The following is a 22,217-nucleotide window of genomic DNA, read 5'->3' on the forward strand; positions in this document are numbered from 1 at the left end:
TTCAGATTCAAGCTTCAAATCCAGGAAACACCAATGTCTTATCTTTCTCAAGCTATGTTCCTCATTTAAACATCTTCTACAGATCCATGGTCAAATCCATGTCTCCTCACTCCAAAATGGCAGCTTTATCATCAGCGAGCTTGTACGGGGTTCATCACTATCCCTCGTCAAAGTCTTTGACTCAAAGACCTTACCTTTGTGCGAACCCTTCTGCTTCACTCTTCAGATTCGACTCCTTCTACTTGGAATTAATATGCTCAGTAGAGGCTATTCTTCGAGTGATACTCCAGTAGAATCGATTTGGTTTTATTCTGAGATGGAGAGACGAGGAATCAAACCTAATAAGCTTACTTTTCCTTTTCTTCTCAAGGCTTGTGCTTCGTTTTTAGGTCTCACTGCGAGTAGACAGATTCAAGTTGAGGTTTTGAAAATGGGTTTGATTCTGATGTGTATGTTGGGAATTATTTGATTCATCTATATGGTTCTTGTAAGAAAACTTCTGATGCCAGGATCCAGGAAGGTGTTCGACGAAATGACTGATAGAAATTTTGTTTCTTGGAACTCGACTATGACATCTCTTGTTGAGAATGGTAAGTTCAATTTGGTGTTTAAGTGTTTTTGTGAGATGCGGTTGTTTGGAGGACTCTACTCTCCGCTTGTAGTATCTATCACAATATTCGGACCACAATTTGTATTCAAAGCTATTCTTGTCTCAATTTTTAGAAAATATTCTCTATATATACAACCATGTATCGCTCTTCTTATTTATTCAATTGTCTTCACTCTTCTTTGTTCTTCAACTCCAAAACCCCAAAAACACTCTTCTTTAACTCCAAGAAATTCTACTTATTCCAAAATGGCAGGTTCTTCGCATTATAATCTCGACAAAATGATGGATGACAAGTTTGATGAATATATCGATCAAGCCTTAGAGAATTATGGTGATCGTCGCCAAGCCAATACCAATATTGAATCTCGGTAATATGATAGTCACTCGAACCCGACTTCGTGATCGGACAAAGTATGAGCAATTGAAAGCTGATTTGGTTGAACGTATATGGCAAAAATTTGGTCCGAATCAAGCTTAACTCTTATCGTCATTCAAGTTTTTCATTTCTATATTTTTGTTTTGGTTTTATGTTATGTATGTTTACAATTTTAATATTTTTAATAATTATTATGTTTTGTGAAATAAAAAATATTATAATATTATATTTAAAAAAAATTTTATTTTAAGAAACCCACATAAGAACTCCACCATTGGACAATAAAATATATAAGGATTCAACAGAAACACTAAACTCTCATTTATTCAAAATTTAGTTTTAAAAAATTGTAAGGAGTCCTTAATTAGGACTCACCAATGGGAGTGCTCTTATTATTGTAAAAATGGCTAAAATATTGTTGACTTTTTTAGTGACTGGTAAAGTTAAAAAAAAAAAAAAAACTGGTAAAATTTCTTCGAAATTAGCTGTCTAAATACTGTTTTCTCTTAATAAGAAGAACTTCCAATCTTTTTTTTTCTTTCTAATGTGTGAATCAAAAATATCTCACTTACATTTAAGTATCCATGAAGACGAGATTAGATCAAATCAAATAATAGCTTTCTGGCAAGTTTGTCTATAGTCACACAGACCCCCAATTTTTTTTTAATAATTCAAATTTCATACATGGACTTACCAAATCTGCGTTGATAACATAGTTGTCATGTCATCATCTTTTTAAACAAAAATATATATATTTTTTTCTCTACCCCTTTTTTTTTGCTCCATCACTATCACGATTTACTATATCCATCACAAACATAGATTTTGCTTAACACGAATTTTTTTTACTGTAAGATCTTGATACGATTGAACTTGGCCACAGTGATAAATTTCATTCCAATTTAGTCTTTTGCGTTGTCGAAACCGAAAAACCGAAAAGACGCACAAAGCTTGAAACTAACGAAATAAAAAGGGCTATAATCACACAAAAGACTCTAGAAAGAAAAAAAAAAAACTTAAAAGCATCTGTGTTTCTTATTATTCGATGCTATGGCATAAATGCTTATAAACTATTCACAAAGTCGCTGATTTCAGTCAATCTATCATCAGTTTCTAAGGTTTTTTTCCAGCTGAGGGCTTACTAGAATCAGGACCTCGCTTGGCGTACAAGGAACCAGCAGCTGATATATCAGAAGGCAGAGAGACCGTCGCAGAGAGAGGTTGGAAATTAGTGTTTCCAACGAACCAGTAGAGTGCCCATTTGAGGTTGCAGAGAGTATACTTTAGTGCTTTGGTCCAACTCTCTTGCTTGTTGAAGCTCTGTGTTATTGAAAATCCCTCCACTTTGTCCTTTTCGATCCTGCAAAAAAGATTTTATATGAGAAACTTGTAAGGTTTTCCATTGCACCCATTAACAAAAAAAGATAAGAGACGACAAAGATTTTGGTTTTAAAAGAGTGGGGACTTGCTTGTATGGAAGTTTGAGGCATTTCTCTGGTGGAATATTGTTCTCTTGGTCCTTTGAATTTGCGAAATCAGCAAAGTCTTTAAGACACATCAAATACAGTGTCATGGCTTTATCGTACCGAGTGCTCCAAAACAAGTTTACAGGACCAAACCTGACGAAGATTATCAACAGGTTTTAGTTAAAAAGGGTGAAGAAACACAAAGAAAAAACTCAGCACAAGACATCTATTTTCAGTTCAACTCCAATAACAAACCAGTACAAGAATATGCAATTTACTTACAGCTCATAAGTTTCGTTGTTGCTGTCTACAATTCTAGGATAACTCCCCATCGGCTGTATTTTAACTCGACATCTTGAAAGGAGTTACTGGTTAAGGATAAACTTCATATACAGTAAACAGTATCAAACAAAAAAAAAAGTAAAATAAGGAAAAGGACTGTGAGATAGTAATAAGGATACTGAAACTTTGGCCGGAAATAGTTACACATCGTATGGAGGAGAAGACAGGCTTGGCCCCAAGCAGCATTGATCTCATCCCACTCAACCTAATTATGTTTCATGTGACCTATGTTTAGACAAATATATGAGCAGAAAGAGATTATAAACATACAAGGAAAGTTGCAAAACTTACCTTTATGGCAGGGAGTCTTCCAAGTCGAAAATTGTTAATTGTACCAAAATCCCCATCATACCGTATGGGGAAGGCATCAGTAAGTACATTTGTCTTATTTAATAACTCTAAATGTGCTTGTGAAACTTCAATCTTTGCCAAGATTGCATCTCTCTCTTCCTGTTAACAAAGACATATCTTTTACACTAGATCTAAGAAATGAGTGTTACGCTGATAAAGCCTAAACATTCACAGATACAACATGACTACAAAAACCTAAATCAATTGCTATGAACACTAATACCACAATGAGAGAGAACTATTATCAAGAAGCTCTTGTCTCTCCAAAGTATCATTTAGTAAAATGAAGGAGAAACCTAAGAGTGTCACAAGCAACGCACCTGATGGGCTATTAGTTGAAATTGAAAATTATTGAACTCTTGCCAATACCTATAACAAAGGAAACCAGAAAAGTCATAAAAACATGTGAGAAATTAAAAGATAGCATTATAAATGTACCGTTGGCCAATAAGGAAACAGTGAGAGAGCTTACCGATCTTCAAGTTCGTTAAAGCGATTTCCCTTTGACTCTAGCTCCTTCAGTTGATGGTTTACCTCAGCATTTTGTTTCTCTGTTTCTTCTATAGCTGCAACAAGTTTTCTTTCTTCTTCCTCAATCTAAGTAGAGCAGGAAACAACAACAAACTTGTAACTTAACATCATATGCAATTCATCTTTAGAGTAAAACAATATGCTAAAAGCTGAAATATACCTTCTTTTTTTCCTTCAAAAAATCAGCTTCACTAAGAACATCTTGTGTCTCCCCTTCTAACCGCTGAACGCATGCTTCGTATGCTTCCACGTCCCTCGTCACATCCTCGACTTCTTTTTCAAGTTTGTCAGACAATACCCTCATGCATTCTAAGCACAATGGCTGTTCAACCTAAAGAATTCAAAAACGGGGAAAGTAAAACATATTATCAGGTCCACATGACTCCAAGTTATCCAGCACAAGTTTATCGCGACTATAAATGACTCCAATTTATCCAGCAGATATACCCTTCAAACAAGAACAAAAACGTTAAAGCATCATACCTGTGTCTGAGTTCTGGCAATATCGAAAGCACGTGTTAAGACATTGATAGTCGCATTAAAGCCAGAAGTGTTTGAATGTAATGGACCGTTTTGGCCCACTTCAAGAGACAGATTGTGAGAAGCGCCAGAATCAGAAGCAGGCTCAGACTTGTACACAACTACAAACGATTCTTCCATTGCCTTTCCAGATTGAGTTGCATCAGGCTGAGCAGACGAGGCCCCACGAGGACGTGGAGGAATGCCCTGATGAGGCTTATGTCGAGGTAAAACAACGAAAGAGTTGTCCATGCGTGTTGAACCAAGAACACTGTTAGCTCCATGGATGGATGAGCCCTGCGTTGCTGGATGTAACGAAACACATTTCATTGTGAGGGATTTTGACACATTACAAATCATATCCACATAAGTAAGATTCTGAAACGACAATTTGCTCGAAGAAGAACCAATCCTAATTCTCCAAGGCAAAAATTACAGAATTATTAGATAAAATCAACAATTGAACTCTGACGGAAATTTGTATCTAACTATGAGGAACAAGAAGACAATTACCCAGTACATAAATTCCAAAAAAAGGGCCTAACCGGAAGGAGGGGAATCGTTGAAGAACTTGCCGGCGTAGGAATCGACGCCGACGATGGTAAGGGCGTGGTGACAGTTTTGGCAGACCCATTTCGGCAGATTCGGATCAATCCGACTTTTATCTGGAATCTCCTCTTTCCTCATCGCTTCCCAAGAGACTCCTCCGTACGCAATCGATCTAGGGTTTGGGTTTGAATTTATCTACACTTATCAATCTGTGTGTGTGATGCTTCTTACTAATCTAAATCATTCACCGCCTAATTTTAGATTTCTCGACCTTGATGATCATGGATGGATGGATGGATGGATGGATGATAGACAGAAGGAATCTTTCTATATTGTTTGGAATCTTTCTATATTGTTTTGCTTGTCCTCTCAATTGTAAAGCACCAGTGGTTTAGTGGTAGAATAGTACCCTGCCACGGTACAGACCCGGGTTCGATTCCCGGCTGGTGCAAATGTTTTTATCGGCAATTTTCATTTTATAACGAAACTCAAAACGGGCAGATCCTTTTAAGGCCCAATTTTAAAATGAACCCAACAAACAAAGATGACACGTGTTTGATGCAAAAACCTAAAGGATTCATGTAAGCGAGAAAACCGCCGGCCGCCAGAACACCACCGGTTGCTCACCGCCGATTCTTCAATTTGTCGTCAAGACTATGCCGACGACGGTCTTAACCACCAGATGAAGGCTTAAAGTCACGTCCTTGGAGCCATCCTTCTACAAATATCACCACCGCAAATCGAATTGGATCCGCTGTTTCCTTCTTGAACAATAGGAGATTTTTTTCAGATCTTCATCTCAACCCAAACTCAAAGGAAGAAGCTCCGCCCAAGACCTAAGTAGAGGTCCACTTCGCATAACGACGAAGATATTACTCTAACTTTTGAGAAGAGTTAAGCTAACGGATAAACAAGAGAGAAACCAATCGATAGCAAGCGGGATTTAAACTGAGAACTTGTAGAAAGAGGAGAGAACAAAACAGAAAAACACAATCCGATCTTAGCCGGAAAACGAACCCACCTAAGTCGGAAATTATTAAAATCCGACTAAGTGTAAAGAGAGATCTGTCCAAAGTCGGAAACTATGTATAGATCAAAAAACCAGCTAACACCGGAATTTGATTCCGGTTAACCGGAAGTCTCATTCTCTCTCTGAAGAATAAGAGTGGGTTGGCCTATGCCCGTTTTATCACAGCTAATTTATAAAACATTTATTTAAAAGAAAATGTATACCGAAATAGTTTTGAATTCATTAATATTTTTACAACATATTCATTCTTTAGAATGCATCAAAGAGGATCAAACTATGATCTCTATACTATTGAAGAAACTACGAGTCATAGTTTTCTTTTCTTGATCTCTCTATCCCTCAAACTTCACAATGCACGTGAACTTCGATTACATTAAAATATAAACGCGTTTAATTTGTAAATTATTCAAGTTTCATTAGATTGAAGATAAATTTTTTTCTTGTTATATTACATCACAGTACACACACACAGAAAAAAAAAAACAGAACATTAAGAAGAGAAAAACAAGTTTGTATATCCTCAGACCTCATCAGTGTGTACCGAAATCGGTTTGGATTTCTGTTTTTTTTGTGCGTTTGTCAGGATTGTCTTCTGTGATACAAGTTTGGGGAAAATAGTGGCTGTAGGAGTTGTGCTCATCACGGTTGTCATTATCCTGGCTATTAGGCCCGGACACGAAGCGGATATCCAGAAAATTTGGGATATTCGTTATTCGATTCGTTTTAACCGAATACTTGATTTTGTGATTTGCTTTGATCCGAAAATTTCCGGATATTCAGAAAATCGAATATCCGGATTTTTTTTGTGATATTTGTGGATATCCGCTTCGATACTTCTACACCTATTAAAACCCTAAAAAGCTAACCGCTCGTGTGTAAAACTACAAAGAAAAAGATAAAATTTGGAAAAAATAAATCGTCGTAGGATTCCAACTTCTTATTTTAAGGGATATTAATTTTTCTTTTTTAATAAATTCCACTTCACTAATAAAAACTATTAAATTGTGTCACATACACAAGTCCGAAGGATGAAAAACTGAGTTTACAAATACAAGCCAAAAATATATTATGATATGCATATATATATATATATATATTCTAATATATATCGAAAAATACGGATCGAAGCGGATATCCGACTTTAAAAAAAACAATATTTGTTATTTGCTCCGGTTTTTACGAATACTACGTTTTCCTATTTGCTTTGCTCCAAAATTTTACGGATATTCGGATTTTTCGAATCGAATCAAAACGAATACCGAGTCGAAGCGGATCTAACGAATATTTTGCCCAGGCCTACTGGCTATGTTTCTCTTTGGATCCAGTATTGGAGATTTCATAGGGATACATGTGGTAATCAATCTAACTATTTTGTAAAATGTTTTAGAGTATGCATAGCTTTTGAATTCATAAACGTTACAGATATTTTTCAAAAACAATTAACCTTAGACCCAAATCTAAAAATCATACAAAGTTAGGTGCACCCTTCACGCGCTGGAAGAGGGATTGCTCTGACAAACCGGACACGAATTAACTATGCAACTTGAGCCACACATCGATGCAATTGGTATGGAAACAGTGTTTCATATTCCGGTAATTCGATATGAAGAAATGATATTTTTTTTCCTTTCCCTGTCGAAGAGAGACGTAGAACTCAAGAGATTTGAAAGTATAATAAATCAATGTATTAATTAATTCATCGTTACGTTTTAAAAGAAAAAAAATCAACGGTCGAGAAATAGTCGCTGCAAAATAAAACAAAACAAAAAAATAAAGAAGGAAAAACAAAACCCTAGAGAATTGTCTCAGAACATGAGGTCTTCGTTGCTCGGCAATCTTCTGAAGAAGTTGAGGTTCCCCTCGGGCAAATTATTGCGGACACACGGGAATTGCACCCAGTGGACAACAAATGCCATAAAAACCCACTTACGAACAAGTGTTATATCCCAAATAAGGCAAGCGACGAGCATGTACACATAACAGAGGACCAAGAAGGCAATCAAAACCAATGGCCGCTCAAGCAACTTAAAAGCCGCTAGAAACCGTTCGCCTTGTGTAGCAGCATCTCCCATTAGTAACATGACGTTCTCCATAATCTTCCTCAACCTATCGTACCTCATCTTAAGAATGTTTACATCGTTCTCCGCCGACGGAAACGAGTCAAACTCTTCGGCTAACTCGTCTAGGTTGATCGAGTCCAGTTTCCGTAGCTTCAAATCGACGAGAATCAATGGAGGAGGAGGAGTGACGATCCAATAAGGCAACCAGTCATATATTTTCCCCGGGGACTTGACAATTTCCCGTAGAAGTATAAGCACAATGCAAATCCCAAATACCCACGAAGTCGCCAACCAATATATCCAGTACTCCATAAAAAGAAACACAAGACTGACAAAACACGCAATGACTTTGGGAATTAATTCTGTCGTGGATCTGACCGATGCAATGACCGAAACACACCAAAAGACCATCTTAAGGACTCTATAAAGCCTATCAAAATTAGCTTTGGTTATTCTTATACTGAAACTCTTATTTTTCGGCTTCAACATATCCGACACTACTTCGCTTCTCAACGCCGGCTCTGTTTTCGCAAGATTCGCACAGTTAATCTCAACAGCTTGTGCTCTCAACTTGTCGATCTGAGACATGGACAATGGAGATTTGTAATGAGCTTTCGGTAACATCAAACGGAAAGGAGCTGTATACCGTGCGTACCCTTGCGCAACATAAACAAAGCGTATCGCGAGCTGAAGCTCTCCCATTTTCTTCAGTCCGCTGCTTCCCAACTTCAGAATCGGATACGAGCAAGTGTAAATCCAGTCACTTTGTACACGGTTCAATGGAATCCTCACTTTCCCGATGGGAACATCGTTCGCCTGATTCTTGTCAAAGATTTGTCGATTATCGTAGATTCCAAGCGTTAATACCGTACACGTCTCGTAAACATCCCACGAATACTGCTCGTTCCACTTGGGTGAGACACTATCAACCACGGTTCGAGTCCTGCCCCATTTATTCCCATATTTAGCCACTACGTAACTGTCAATACCCTGTTTTTTCTCGTCGCTTCCTTTTAAACCCGTCGCACCCAAAATCCCAATTTCTAATTTCCCGAGCAGACATGGCCATAACCCTTTAGCAAAAGCTCTATAGTCGCTCGAGTATTGGGTGCATTCATCAGCGACGTGATAAGCTTGATCAGTGGCTAGTTTCATCTTGAGTCTGCTAGCGAACCTCCTCGAATCGCCTGCCGGTTCGACCTTAACCGGCGTTTCAATGTCGTAGAACAAAGCCGGTGCGGAACTTGGAACTTTGAGCGGAGTCATCTCTGAGAGCTTCTTCTTTAATATCCCTATGCATTCTTCGTGTTGATCGTCGACTCTGTCGATTAACCTAATGTAGACAGTTCCTTCTAACGACTCTGATGCAACAAAGATTAGATCCTGGTTCCAAGACGGGTTCGTCCCGGAAGAAACTCCGGTTTTTAGAGCCACTTGACCTAGAGTAGCTGTCACGTAAACCGAAGGAGTCCGTTTTCTATCCGTAGGAATCAAATCGTGACCTGAAACAATGGTAACCCTAACATAACAGAGCCTTGGAGCTAGGTAGACCTTAGGTCGCGTGTTGATCACGTAACCGGCACTCACTTCAGAGGCGTCTGAAAACCAAGCCTCTGTATAAACCTCATCGACTTGTGTACCGAACCAAACTGACATCAGCAACTCCATGTAAAAATCGGTTTCGGTATTATGCATAGAGTACCACTGCGGTGCGATTCTTGCATCTGGAGGAACCCTAGTCGGAATATCCGCGGCCAGCTTGAAGTTGCGCTTGTTGATTACGGTATTGGTCGGACCGTCTTTAAGAGTAACCGACAAGACATCACCTTTGGTTTTGTCGAAAGCAAAGACTTGGTTCCAATCCATATTTGGTCCAATTGGCAGATTTTTGGTAGAGGATTTGTAGTTTCCGAGAGTGATTTCGACGATGGGGATACATGTGCGGGCTATAGGGTTTACAGCAGAGTTCCGTATGGCTTGGATTACTTCTACGTAAAGAAACTCCATCTGCTCGACGAGGTCGTGTGAAGAAGTTGGGCCGTAACGGTTTCGAGCTCCTCTTTCTCCTCCCAGCTTTGGAGAGATTTGCTTGACGGAGAATTCATCTTTATTGGCAGCCATCTCTGAAACAAAAACAAGAAAGAGAGATATGAATAAGAAAATGAATTTCAGACCTAAGGAAACACACGAATTAGTAATAAATCTTTAAACGAACTGACTTAGATAGCTAAACAAGAAACCCGAAGCAAATACAAATCTATGGGGAACAAGAATTGGTATCAACAGTTTTCAAGTTCCAAGTTACTTCCCGCACAAGAGGGATCATCAAGAGAGCCAAACAGAAACTCATCACGAACCTGTGTCTGATACGATGAAGCAGAGTATAGAGTTTTAGGCTTGATTATTCTTTTTGATAACACACATCTATGCATACAATATATATAATATATACATTCGTACGAATATTCAGAAAGAGTTGAATAGAGAAATGGAATAATTTCAGTTTTACATATAGCAAGTGAGATACTATATAATATATAGCATATACACAAAGAGTTGAATGCTTATATAGTTATATCTCATATCTTCTTTCCTCATAGCCCATTAACTTTCCTAATTTTGTGGTTTTATATAATCTGCCAAGGAAAATCCACGAATTCTCCTTTTGCATTTTTATTTTAGTAAACTTGGTGTTTGGGCTTCGTTTCCACAGAGTTTTTAATGCAATTATGGGCCTTGAAATGTATCTTTTTTTTTTTTTTTGGTCAAAGACCTTGAAATGTATCTAATAAAACATTTTAGAGATGCATCGAAAAATCTTTTAGAGAATCCAAGAGATCCAAATTATATACAAACGTTATTCAAAACAATTAATCCCGCGCAGGAGATGGATTACTCCGACAAACCGGGCAAGAACTATGCAACTTGAGCCACGCATCAATACATTCGGTATGGAAGCAATGTTCACATTCAGGTAAACACCTAACAGTTTCTTTGGTTGCGTATTCTGACAAACAAATGGGACATACAACATCATTTGATCCGGTCGGGAGTCTCCTACTCTCCCCTAACTCAACTTTCTTGTATGACTCAATCGTAGACTCATCCAGACCCGTCCTTGCGACTTCATCGCTTGGCTGCGGCGTTACGGATCCAGAAAGGCGTGCAACCACTGCGTGTTGTATCTGGGAAGAGACTCTCTCGGAACTGCACATGACAAGACCGACACAAAAAGTCAAGGCCGTGAGTGGTCCGACTAGGGAGAGGCAGATTATCTTTAGTACTTGTAAGCCTGTGTTGTGAAGTCCTGTTTTCAAAACAACAAAACGGGTCAACGGTGAAACTTGTATGTACATATATTCATATATTCTAATGTTACGACATTCTCTCATGTTTGTTATTTGATTGATTAATTAATCAAAGTCAATGGTTTGATGTCATTATTTAAAGCCAACTAGATTTCATTTTTTCGTTGTTTAATCGGTAGATAACTGACTGACTATCCGAAAGAATAGAAAAAAATTAACAACTCGTTGGATTTGAAGCTTTCCACAATCAATGGATTCCTTGGGAAAGAAGATTCCCAAAAGTAGATGATGTCGTTTCAAGTTGGAATGTTGTGAAGTACAAAAGAAGAGAGAAGAATTGAGATCGTACGTACCGGGGTTAGCAGAACTGAAGCATTCGACTTGGAGCGAAGTATTGTTTTTGAATCCACATCTCGAATTAGTCCTCCTCTCACAATCTCTGCAATCCGGCGAGTCCCATTTGAGCCACAGGTCTCGACTGTTTTGGCCACCGGGGAATGCCGTGTAGGCGACAGACCAAGAAAATGGAAGAGGTAATGTCTTAAAGGTCTGACAAGAAGACGGCATCGAACCAACCAGATCCAACTGCACGACGAAGAATGAGGAAGTGGAGTTACCAAGGCAATCGATGGCTCTGAAGGATGCAGTGACGTTCGCTTCCTTAGGACAAATCAAGAACGTGTAGTTGCGAGAGCGAAGAGGAGAAAAAGGAGACCCCGAAGGGTCAAAGTTAAGAAGCCGTCTGGCCAAACAATTCTCAGGGTCGTTGAGGCGAATACGCTGTGATTCATAGTCGATCTCTCTGACAAGAAATGGTTCGGACTTAGGAAGCTTTAAGGCAGTCTTGCCATCACCTGTGCATAGGAGGTTGAATCCTGAGTAGCCACAGGACTCAGGTTGGTAGGGGAATAGCGAGAAAGGGAAACGGACAACGACGCTCCCTTGGCCACATGAGAAACTGTAGCAAGGTTTTGGTTCTGATGCGTTTAGGAGGGGCAAGAAGAAGAAGAAGAAGAAGAAGAAGAGATGGAGGAGAAGGAGAGGGAGTTGTTTTGAGGTCATAATGTGGTGTGGCACTAAGGGATGGGAACATTAAAAACTGAGAAAAATTGGTACTTATAGACTAATGGAAAAAGTCAGACAACAATATTATCTAAGTTAGTCGTCCTATTGTTTTATATTTCTTCATTAAAAGAGCTCAAGAAGTGTTCCTCAGATTATTCAAGGAGGATATAACATTGAAGTGGAAGAGAATTTTGCAAACCTGAAATTAAAAGCTTTTGGATGGCGAAGAAGAAGAAACATAGTAGCTTCTAGGAGATTCTTATGGAAACAATCGTCTGAGTCTCCGGTCTAAAATTGAAGGTGGAGGAATACCTTATAACATTTTCATGTGACGAAGTGTGAGCCAAAGGAAAATATTAACGACGACAAAAAAAAGATATAAGAGTAAGCTTAAGTTACTAGAAGATGAAGATTATGCAAAAGGCTATGAACCCTGCGGCAGATTCGTAACCAAAACAAAGGAAAAGCTTTTCTTTCATCTTCTATATTACGAGACCAAAAAGCACGATACCCTAATATCGAGCAAGAGGAAGGAAGAAGCCTAACCGGAATGAGAAGAACCATTGAAGAAATTTCCGGCGTAGTAATCAATTCCGACGATGATAGATTCTTCGGATCCACTTACCAGTGTCGGCCCTGATAAATATTTAGCACAATACAAAACAAATTTGTTTTGATGGGTTTTATCGATAAAAGTTAAAACTTGAGACCAAATTTAAAACTTCAGAAAAATGAGGTCTATTTTTGCAATAACAAATAGATAAAATTTAAACTTTGAGACAAAATCTAAAAATTTCGGAAAACTGAAGCCTATATTTGTAATAACAAAATATTTTGGGGCCTAATTTTGTTACTAAAAATCTTAAAAGTTTTGGAGGCCCAATATCCATGTGTCTTGGGAATGTGTGGTGGACCGGGCTTGCCACTTACTTCGCCCAATATCTAGAGATTTCCAAGGAATCATACTTTACATGGATGTATTCGTTTACCGCTTTAATTTTCTCTCCAGGATGATGCGACTGATCACTCAGTTCTAACAAGCGGTATATTTGATAGAAAATAAACATGAGGCCTATATTATTTCAAGCCCAACTATGTGGGCCTCAAATTTTGCTTGAAGCTCAATAATTAGGCCTCGACTTTTGCTAATGTGGCAAGCCCACATTTTTTTTTCACCAATTGTTTTGTTTTTCTTTTCAATTTTACTATAGATATTGCCAAACACATATATATTTCCTGATATTATCTATTCTGATTATTTTAACACCAATTGCCAAACACATTTAAAGAATCCTAAACTTACCAAAATAATTACTTCAAATTATAAACTAGAATTAATGTGAGCAAAATTTGTAATATATAAACTGGAATTGATGCATTTAAATACAAAATTAAAATGGTTATATTGAAACCATAATTAAATGTTCATACAAAACAAATAAAATCAACACAACAATAAATACATTTTTCTATTAATTAAACATAAAAATAAAAATAAAAATATTGGTAATTTTTCAACAATCCTAATTTACAAAACTATAAATATGTATGAGTCTAATGGTAATTTTCCAACAATCCAAATTTACAAATCTGTGTTTCAACTAAAGAAACAAAAACTAGGTGTTGCAATTGCTTTGACGAATGTGTTTTTATAGTGATAGACTAAGTGTTTTAACTAATAATATGTGCTTGGACTAAATTTTGGTTTACATTCGAGTACTTATATGATTGTACTAAAACCGAAGAAAAGATCAATATGGGATGAGCGACAAAACTACCAAAGAAAAGATCAATATCTATAGGAGGTTAGGCTTTGGTTTAGGGGATGTTTGGTATCTCTTCAAGAAGTTTCCTAGGATTCTGCAACTCTCGGAGAAGAATATATTAAACTCGACTGAAAGATTTCTAGGCTTAGGATTCAACATAGATGAGTTCAAGATGATGGTAAAACGACATCCTCCATGTATTACATATTCTCTAGACTCTGTGAAGAAGAAGATTGAGTTTCTAGTGAAGGATATCAACCCCGGCTCAACATATATTTGGACCCTTAGGCAAAAAAATTTCTTTTGGATCTTTTCTTACTTAATTTTTTTTTTTGAGATTTTTTTCAAATTTTTGGTTAAAATTAGGACAATTTTGTAATTAACTTTTGCCCTTTTTTTTTTAATATACATGCCTTTTTATGTAAAACAATATAATTTTGAAAATTTTGGACCCATTTATTAGAAATTTCATGTCAATTTACAAATTTTTAAGAAAAAATATGGGCACTTCTTCATCGCTAATGAACACTTTTACTGAAGAAATTCCCCCGAAATCTAGGGATTTTCTGGTTTGAATATCCAAAAAATCACACTTTACGTCCTTGTTTTTGTTTCTGATCCGTTTACCGCTTCAATTTCTCTCCGGTATGATGCGACTGATCTCAGTTCTGACAAGTCGGTATACTTGATAGAAAATAGACATTGAAGCCCATATTATTTCAAGCCTAGTTATGTGGGCCTATTATTTTGTTTGAAGTGGGCCTAGAATTTTGTTTTGAGCCCTATGATGTGGGTCTCAAATTTTGGCTTCGTTTAGCTAACGCTATAACTTACTACGCTCACTCGCTTAGACACGCGTGCGTGTGACTCACGTACTTCAAGGTTTGACTTAGACAAAGACTAGTAGACTACTAGCTAAGATTGGAGACAAATTCACATCCATTATTTAGTAAAGCTTGGGAAATATTTGTCTGAAATTGCGTAATGCGCAACATCGTCACCAGACAATTACGATAAACAATCAATATGGACTCCGACAAACCGGACAAGAATTATGCAACTTGAGCCACGGGTCGATGCATTCGGTGTGGAAGCAATGTTCACATTCGGGTAAGCACTTAACGGTCTCTTCACTTGTGTATTCTGATAAACAAATGGGACAGAGAGTATCATTTCGCCAAGGGACATTCTTGGATTTTTGGTTTTGGATTGGGATAAAAATAATACAGAGGGCAGGAGTTATCACTAGGAAGAATGGTACCGATAGGCATAAGCACAATATCTTTAACGTTATTAACCAGGGATTTCCTGAAAGAAAAAAAAAGTCAATGAAAATTGGATTTCATTTTTAAGAGAAAATGTTCTTGATGAGGCCAAGATTATGATTTCAAGTTGGGGTGTATATGTGAGAACTAATAGGAAGAGAGAAGAAATTATATGGGGTACCGGAATCAACGTATGCGAAGCATTTGACTTTGAGGGTGGTATTGTTTATGAAGCCACATAACGGACTAAAATCAACACAACCTGTGCAATCCGGTGAGTCCCATTTCAGCCAGAGGTCTTGTTTGTTGAGGTCAACTGCGAGTGGTGAAGAGACCGGAAGAAGTAGTGTCTTGGAGATTTGACAAGAGGACGGCATTGAACCGGTGAGATCTGAAGGTGTGGCTAAGAAGGAGGTTGTGGAGTTACCAAGGCAATGGATGGGTTCCAAAGAAGAGGATTTGACGTTTTCGGTAGGACAGCTCAAGAAAGTGTAGTTGACAAGGTGAAGAGGAGAAAAAGGAGACCCTGAAGCATCGAAGCTGAGAAGCCGCCTGGCTAAGCAGTTATCAGGGTCGCTGAGGCGAATACGCTGCGATTTTATGTCTCGGACGAGAAATGATCCGGAGTTTGGAAGCTTTAAGGCTGTCTTATGACGATCGGTGCAATGGAGGTTGAATCCTGGGTAGCCACAGGAAGAAGATTGCTCAGGGGGTAGCCAGAAAGGGAACCTAACGTCAAGGTTGTTTCCTCCTGTGGAGGAACTGTAGCAACGTTTTGGTTCTGAGGCATTTAGGAGAGGGAAGAAGAAGAAGAAGAAAAAGAGAAGAAGAGGGAATTGTTTCGAGAAAATCATATTGTGGTAAGGCACTAAGGGAATTGTAACTACATACTTATAGACAACGGAAAAGTCAGAAAACAGTAAATATCTAATTTGGTATAGAATAAATCTTCTTATATTCATTGGTATGTGTCAGACTTTTCTTGCAACATATCGTAAATTAAAGTTGTAAAAAATTTAATGAGGGGCTAATGTTTATCTTTATTTTAGTGAAGAGGAGAAGGATTTGTATACCAGAAATACTTAAAGCTTTGTGTGACTCTGAGATAATGCACTGTGAAGGAATCAGCAGAGAAGCTGCTGGGAGATTCTTATGGAAACAATGTCACCGTCTGTTCTTGCTTTCATTGTGTGGTACTTCACAAGTATTCCTGCAATTTAAAATATGTAAGAGAAAGAAATTTTGTGTTTTCTCTTCCTTTTTTCTAGATAAAGATGGTTGATGATGCAAAGTTGTATACCTTCGTTTTCTTGCAATCTTGTGTGAACAGCAACTGCATGGGGTGCGATAACTGCTTCAGGTTGGGAATCATCTGCCTCTCCGGTCCAAGACTTGAGGTTGAGAATACCTACAGAGATTTCATGTGGAAATGTATGAGACAGAGGAAAATGTTTAGAATCAAGAATTTTGAAAAATCACTTACCTCAGCCATATTCTTTGTAACTTCACTCTCTTCAATTCCTAGTTGGTTAAGCATGAACTCCGCTAATAACAAAGAGGCAGCAAACAAATTAAGAAGTTTCATTTATAAGAATTTCGATTTTGTCACGAACTCTCTTGATTAACAAACAAGGAAAAAATATATATATATATATATATCTTCTTTTTGACATTTCTAATTCGAACGTTGTTTTTATTCATATACAAGGCCCGTTTACAATGAAACAAGGTCCATTTACTCCCACTTAGAAATGGCCCAACGTATTGTCTTAACTCTTAAACCCTAAAAGATTCTGTATTTGTTTTTTTGTTTTAGGTGTCTCGATCAGATTTGCAGGATAGATTTGGTCAGTCATGCATTCTCTGTTAATCCATGGAAGAAAGTCTCTTTTGAGAGGTTCAGTGCAAAAACATGTATTCTCTGCTTTTCCCAGAACGTTCTCCTCCGTAAGTGATGGTCGAAAATGGAGGAGGAATTTGCCAGTCGTCGCTTACGAGGGTCTAACTCTAAAACAGACAGAAAGGTTAACGAGGTTAGTCTACTCCAAGCAAGATGCAATTCTGATTCTTCTTAGACGTCATGGGTTCACAGATTCTCAGTTCGGCGACATGGTTGAGAGTTACCCACCATTGTTTGACTTAGATGCTCGCAAGTCCATTGCTCCCAAGCTTAAGTTTCTGCGGTCTAGAGGAGCTACAAGTCTTGAACTCTCTGAGATCCTACCGAAAATTCCTAAAATCTTGGGAATGGAAGGGACTAAAACTGCCGGCTTATACTATCATGTCTTCAAATACATGACAACCGCAGATAAGAGTGGAAATTTAGCTCCACTAAAGGGTGGTGGTATGCAGGGGAATGTCATGAGAAATGTATGGGCTTTGAGAGAACTTGGTGTGCCTCAGAATCTCTTGTTATCCTTGCTTACATCTGATAACAAACTTGTCTTTGGGAAAAGAAGAAGATTTGAAGAAACAGTGAACAAGGTTGTTGGTAAGGGTCTTGATCCCACGAAGCCAAAGTTTGTCGAGGCTCTAAAAGTTATTTACAAAATGAGTGACAAAACAGAAGAAGAAGAAGAAAAGATCAATATCTATAAGAGGTTAGGCTTTGCTGTGGGGGATGTATGGTCTCTTTTCAAGAAGTTTCCAAGGATTCTGGCACTCCCGGAGAAGAATATATTAAACTCCAGTGAAACCTTTCTAAGCCTAGGATTCAGCAGAGATGAGTTCAAGATGATGATAAAACGACATCCTCCATGCATTGCATATTCTGCAGAGTCGGTGAAGAAGAAGGCTGACTTTCTGATGAAGGAGATGAAATGGTCTTTGTGCCCTAAGATGCTGTCTTACAGCATGGAGGAGAGGATTCTACCAAGGTGTAACGTAATTAAAGCTTTGATGTCGAAAGGATTAATTGGAAGTGAATTCCCCTCTGCCGCCACTGTGTTGATATGTACAAATCAGAGTTTCTTGAAAAAATTTGTGAGAAAACACGAAGACAAGGAGCTTGTGGCTGAGTTGATGGCTCTTTTCACCGCCCGTGGTGATCTTGCTTCTTGTGTTAAATCAATGGTGGCGGTAAGATTCCCATACAAACAGAATTTTGCTTATGGATTTGTGTTGATTCTTCTTGAACTTGTGTCTTTTTGTTTTGTTTTTTAATAGGAGGAAGAAGAAATACTAGAGCCTCAAGCTAAAGTGACAAGCAAGGTTTACTTTGATGTGGAAATTGGAGGTGAAGTTGCTGGAAGAATTGTGATGGGTCTTTTTGGAGAAGTTGTGCCTAAAACCGTTGAAAAATTTCGTGTCTTGTGTACTGGTAAGATCTATGTATCTTGAACTCTGAAATGAAATGTTTGAAGTTTGGCACTTTGTAGGTAAACAGAACCATTGACTAAAATGAAATTGTTGTTTTCTTCAGGTGAGAAAAATTACGGGTACAAGGGTTCTTCCTTCCACCGTATCATCAAGGAAGGAGGTGATTTCACCGAGGGAAATGTAAAGTTTTTCTTCTTTTTATTACATATAAGATTCTTTGTTATGTGATATATCTTGCTAAATTGTCCTTTTTCGACCTCACAGGGCACTGGAGGTATAAGTGTCTACGGTGCCAACTTTGAAGTTGAAAACTTCACCCGTGAGTACTACTAACAAAGAAAGTTATTGGTGTTTTGTGAATATTGTATATTCTTCTTTGAGGTTTTGAATGCTTTTTATACTTACCGTATTCCGCATTTGCAGTGAAGCATACTGGAGCTGGAATCTTGAGCATGGCAAACGCTGGTCCTAATACTAATAATGGAAGCCAGATTTTCATTTGCACCGTCAAGGTAAAAGATTCATACACTCTTGGCATCATCTGTAAACTCATTGATCTTTTATATGTTTGCGTTTACATTTTGATTCAAAATTTTTTGATATTTGTTTTCTTCTTCTTGTGCAGACTCCATGGTTAGATAACAAGCATGTTGTGTTTGGACAAGTCATTGAAGGTATGAAGCTTGTGAGGACACTTGAATCTCAGGAGAAAGGTTGCAGAATCTATGCCTGCGGAGAGCTCCCGATGGAAGCTTGAAAACCACCATTAAAACCGGTGCATTGTCATTGCGCTCTTTGTTCTGTTTTTTTGTTGTTGCTGTTATGACTATTGAGTAAACCAAACTATCGAAAAGCCAAAGATTTTCAAATTGTGCTCTTTTGTTTCTTTATTTTGGATACATATGAGCTAAAAGTACAATTTAAGTTTCTCTTGATCAATGTGCGATTCTTAATAGAGTTTCTCTTCAAGCCTGAACCATTGTTGCAACCACGGCTTGTTGAACAATTGGCTCCAGCTTCTCTTCTTTGTTGTCTTCCCATTAATGAGATTATTGAACCGGAACATCAAACCAGCTCATTTTTTCTACATCTTTTTATCTTATTATAAAGCGCAAGTCATCATCTTGCCAATCATATATATGTCCACATTAAATCTTCTTAAATATTCATTGGGTTTGTGTTTTGTATAGAAGTTCAATAATCAGTCAGATTTTTCTTGCAACATACAATATTCAGGGGACAAATAAATGTATATCTTTATTTTACTGAAGAGGAAAAGGATTTGAATACTAGAAATACTTAAAGCTTTGTGTGACTTTGAGACAATGCACTGTGAAGGAATCAGAGAAGCTGCTGGGAGATTCTGATGGAAACAATGTCACCGTCTGTTCCTGCTTTCATTGTGTGGTACTTCACAAGGATTCCTGCAATTAAGATTTGTAAAAGAATTGTAATTGTGCTTCTTACTTCCTAGATAAAAATGGTTGATTATGCAATGTGATTTGGACATATACCTTCGTTTTCTTGCAATCTTGTGTGAACAGCAACTGCATGGGGTGCGATAACTGCTTTAGGTTGGGAATCATCTGCCTCTCCGGTCCAAGACTTGAGGTTGAGAATACCTATAGAGGTTTCATGTGAAAGATATGAGATGGATAATGATTTAAAGAGGATGAAGGAACATAAGAGTGTAATTAGGATTTAAGTTACCTGAGGATGAAGATTCTTTAAGGTGTTTGAGATCAAATATGGCTCCACAAGCTGCATTTGCGTCTTTCTGTAACTTATGAGATCCAATAAGATTGTAATCCCAGCTTCCATCTTTGTAGCCTTCACTAAGGAACAGTTCAATGTGCCTAGCATCAAGTGTTTGCATTGTTCCTATACATAGTAAATAGAAACAATCTTAGTTGTAATTAGTTATTGCAGAAACTAATAGACTAACATCAAAACTAAAGTTTCAGCAACAGAAGAGTTGATTAGTGTCTTTTACCATCACAGGTACTGAGGTCACAAACAGGGCAACGCACAAGCTGTAAATCTGGAACATGAGATAAGCCATGTTACAGTTTTTCCTGCAGTTGCCAAATTTCTGAAGATCATGAATAAGAAAATTTTCTCACCCGCAATCCAAATACCGCTTTTGATGTCGTTGATAACACATGAACCACTGGATTGTAACATTCGTTCTATGGTTCCTTCCCTTGGGACTTTCAGACGACCACTCAAACTCTCAGTCAGGAGTGAAGTTCGAGAGTCAAGAACAAAGGCACCAATCCGCATCCAATCTATAATTACAGTGTCAAACAAAACCAGATCAAAATGAGTCTGTGATCAGCAAATGAAGTACTTCAAAGTCAAAGATGTGTACAGCATCTATATTTAACATGAGTAATTAGTAGAGTAAGAGAGTATGATGAATCGAATTCATGGACTAACCAATATGCTTCTCCTTCTGACGGAACAAGTAAGAGTGACTCCCATCTGCAGTTTTCCATATCGTTTCTTAGTTTACCACTGCAGAAGAATGTATAACTCGGATATTGATGTGAAACTTACCAAAAGCTGAAGCATAAATCTTAATCCAGGTGGAAGAAACGGGAAACGGCTGAGGGACCTGAAGATCACGCAAGCAGGCAAACCTCCAAACAGTATCCTCCATTGCGATCTTGTAGAACCATTTGTTTGTTGCTCCCAGCTTCACCAGTGATTTACCATCCAAAAACCTTGAAATGTATGTCCATATATCTTGCTCAAACCTGATTTTGCAGAGAAAGATATAAGATACATTGAATATAGAGATAAACCTGATTCGAAATTGGAGGAGATATAACGATTGATTTTCAAATTCTTCCTCGTTTGAATCTGAATTCAATTTTTGATCATTGAAAGCGGAATAATATGAAGAAAAACTCAAATCCCAGGTTTCAGCAACCACACAGACACAATATCGATATAAGCATCTAATTCTCACACAAATCAAATTGATTCCGAGATTTCATTTCCAGAAGATACCGAAGATGATTGATCGAACTCCATTTCCTAGATCCATCCAATACAGTAAGATTAAACGCCGTACAAATATTTCAAAATCAAATTCGAGCTCAGCCCAAACAAAATATCTGAGAACAGATCTATCTCGTTCATCAAATCGACATTCCGTGTAGTCTAGAGAGAGAGGAAGAAAAGTACCATGAGAAGCGAGACTGGTAAGTCTGAGCAGAGCACCGAGGAGATACACAGCCATGAATTCCTCTGAGGATCTTCCCGTTCTTCTGGTCGCTGCTCTGAACGATTCTTCTCTTCGCTCTACCATCTTCGTCTCTCTGAAGATCGTTCTTCTGTTCGTTGCTCTGCACCAATTTTCTCTTCCGTCCACCATTTCCGTCTCCCACCGGAACGATCCTCTTCCCTCTACTATCTCCTTCAACATCACCAGATCTCAGCTTCATTCTCTCTCTCTTCTCACTCAGTATCTCACTAGTCGCTAATTTGTTAAGCGAAAAAATTTGTTTCAGAATTTGGTTTTAGCTCTGAACGTGTAGCTGTGATATATACCCGCGAGGGAGACACAGCGAATTTGAAATTTTCGAATTCCAAATGACGTATCTACCCCTGTAACAAACTTTCTGACTGTATATTTTAAAATTCAAATCTTTTT

At 37.9% G+C, this 22,217-nt stretch overlaps 7 protein-coding genes and 1 non-coding gene across 10 annotated transcripts; 3 read left to right on the forward strand and 5 right to left on the reverse strand.

Annotated features, from left to right (window-relative positions):
- Nucleotides 1–1,859: 1,859 nt before the first annotated feature.
- On the reverse strand, nt 1,860–5,070 carry LOC9312705 (beclin-1-like protein). Of its 2 annotated transcripts, none has more exons than XM_021025159.1 (10): nt 4,741–5,070; nt 4,160–4,500; nt 3,837–4,007; nt 3,618–3,742; nt 3,466–3,514; nt 3,086–3,244; nt 2,914–2,999; nt 2,735–2,806; nt 2,456–2,605; nt 1,860–2,346 (listed from the first exon to the last, which is right to left on the reverse strand). In XM_021025159.1, exons 1-10 carry the CDS (start codon nt 4,880–4,882, stop codon nt 2,100–2,102), a joined length of 1,542 nt encoding a protein of 513 aa, XP_020880818.1. In that variant the 5' UTR covers nt 4,883–5,070; the 3' UTR covers nt 1,860–2,099. The 2 variants fall into 2 exon arrangements, with proteins under 2 accessions (XP_020880818.1, XP_020880819.1); XM_021025160.1 differs by having other exon boundaries at nt 4,709–5,069.
- A 54-nt stretch (nt 5,071–5,124) lies between these two features.
- TRNAG-GCC lies at nt 5,125–5,195 on the forward strand. The gene has a single exon. It is a non-coding gene; the product is annotated as a tRNA-Gly (tRNA).
- Nucleotides 5,196–7,300: 2,105 nt separating this feature from the next.
- LOC9314472 (FT-interacting protein 1) lies at nt 7,301–10,246 on the reverse strand. Its single transcript, XM_002878358.2, has one exon. The coding sequence runs from the start codon at nt 9,953–9,955 to the stop codon at nt 7,580–7,582; it is 2,376 nt and encodes a 791-aa protein (XP_002878404.1). The 5' UTR covers nt 9,956–10,246; the 3' UTR covers nt 7,301–7,579.
- A 391-nt stretch (nt 10,247–10,637) lies between these two features.
- Nucleotides 10,638–12,394, reverse strand: LOC9314473 (RING-H2 finger protein ATL22). The gene is made up of 2 exons (XM_002878359.2): nt 11,496–12,394; nt 10,638–11,141 (listed from the first exon to the last, which is right to left on the reverse strand). Exons 1-2 carry the CDS (start codon nt 12,202–12,204, stop codon nt 10,705–10,707), a joined length of 1,146 nt encoding a protein of 381 aa, XP_002878405.1. The 5' UTR covers nt 12,205–12,394; the 3' UTR covers nt 10,638–10,704.
- Nucleotides 12,395–14,991: 2,597 nt separating this feature from the next.
- LOC9314474 (putative RING-H2 finger protein ATL21A) lies at nt 14,992–16,115 on the reverse strand. The gene is made up of 2 exons (XM_002878360.2): nt 15,420–16,115; nt 14,992–15,281 (listed from the first exon to the last, which is right to left on the reverse strand). Exons 1-2 carry the CDS (start codon nt 16,090–16,092, stop codon nt 14,995–14,997), a joined length of 960 nt encoding a protein of 319 aa, XP_002878406.1. The 5' UTR covers nt 16,093–16,115; the 3' UTR covers nt 14,992–14,994.
- On the forward strand, nt 15,001–16,820 carry LOC110228307. Of its 2 annotated transcripts, none has more exons than XM_021025193.1 (3): nt 15,001–15,083; nt 16,288–16,464; nt 16,569–16,820. In XM_021025193.1, exons 1-3 carry the CDS (start codon nt 15,050–15,052, stop codon nt 16,673–16,675), a joined length of 318 nt encoding a protein of 105 aa, XP_020880852.1. In that variant the 5' UTR covers nt 15,001–15,049; the 3' UTR covers nt 16,676–16,820. The 2 variants fall into 2 exon arrangements, with proteins under 2 accessions (XP_020880852.1, XP_020880853.1); XM_021025194.1 differs by having other exon boundaries at nt 16,288–16,431.
- Nucleotides 16,821–16,902: 82 nt separating this feature from the next.
- LOC9314476 lies at nt 16,903–19,495 on the forward strand. The gene is made up of 6 exons (XM_002876591.2): nt 16,903–18,316; nt 18,404–18,557; nt 18,660–18,736; nt 18,821–18,875; nt 18,980–19,068; nt 19,182–19,495. The coding sequence occupies exons 1-6, from the start codon at nt 17,093–17,095 to the stop codon at nt 19,311–19,313; spliced, it is 1,731 nt and encodes a 576-aa protein (XP_002876637.1). The 5' UTR covers nt 16,903–17,092; the 3' UTR covers nt 19,314–19,495.
- A 214-nt stretch (nt 19,496–19,709) lies between these two features.
- LOC9312706 (probable F-box protein At3g61730) lies at nt 19,710–22,133 on the reverse strand. Its single transcript, XM_002878362.2, has 8 exons — nt 21,749–22,133; nt 21,116–21,315; nt 20,996–21,040; nt 20,680–20,844; nt 20,550–20,597; nt 20,267–20,437; nt 20,071–20,178; nt 19,710–19,980 (listed from the first exon to the last, which is right to left on the reverse strand). The coding sequence occupies exons 1-8, from the start codon at nt 22,006–22,008 to the stop codon at nt 19,898–19,900; spliced, it is 1,080 nt and encodes a 359-aa protein (XP_002878408.1). The 5' UTR covers nt 22,009–22,133; the 3' UTR covers nt 19,710–19,897.
- Nucleotides 22,134–22,217: the final 84 nt, after the last annotated feature.

This window comes from Arabidopsis lyrata, assembly GCF_000004255.2.
Source record: "Arabidopsis lyrata subsp. lyrata unplaced genomic scaffold ARALYscaffold_5, whole genome shotgun sequence".
NCBI classification, from domain to species: domain Eukaryota; kingdom Viridiplantae; phylum Streptophyta; class Magnoliopsida; order Brassicales; family Brassicaceae; genus Arabidopsis; species Arabidopsis lyrata.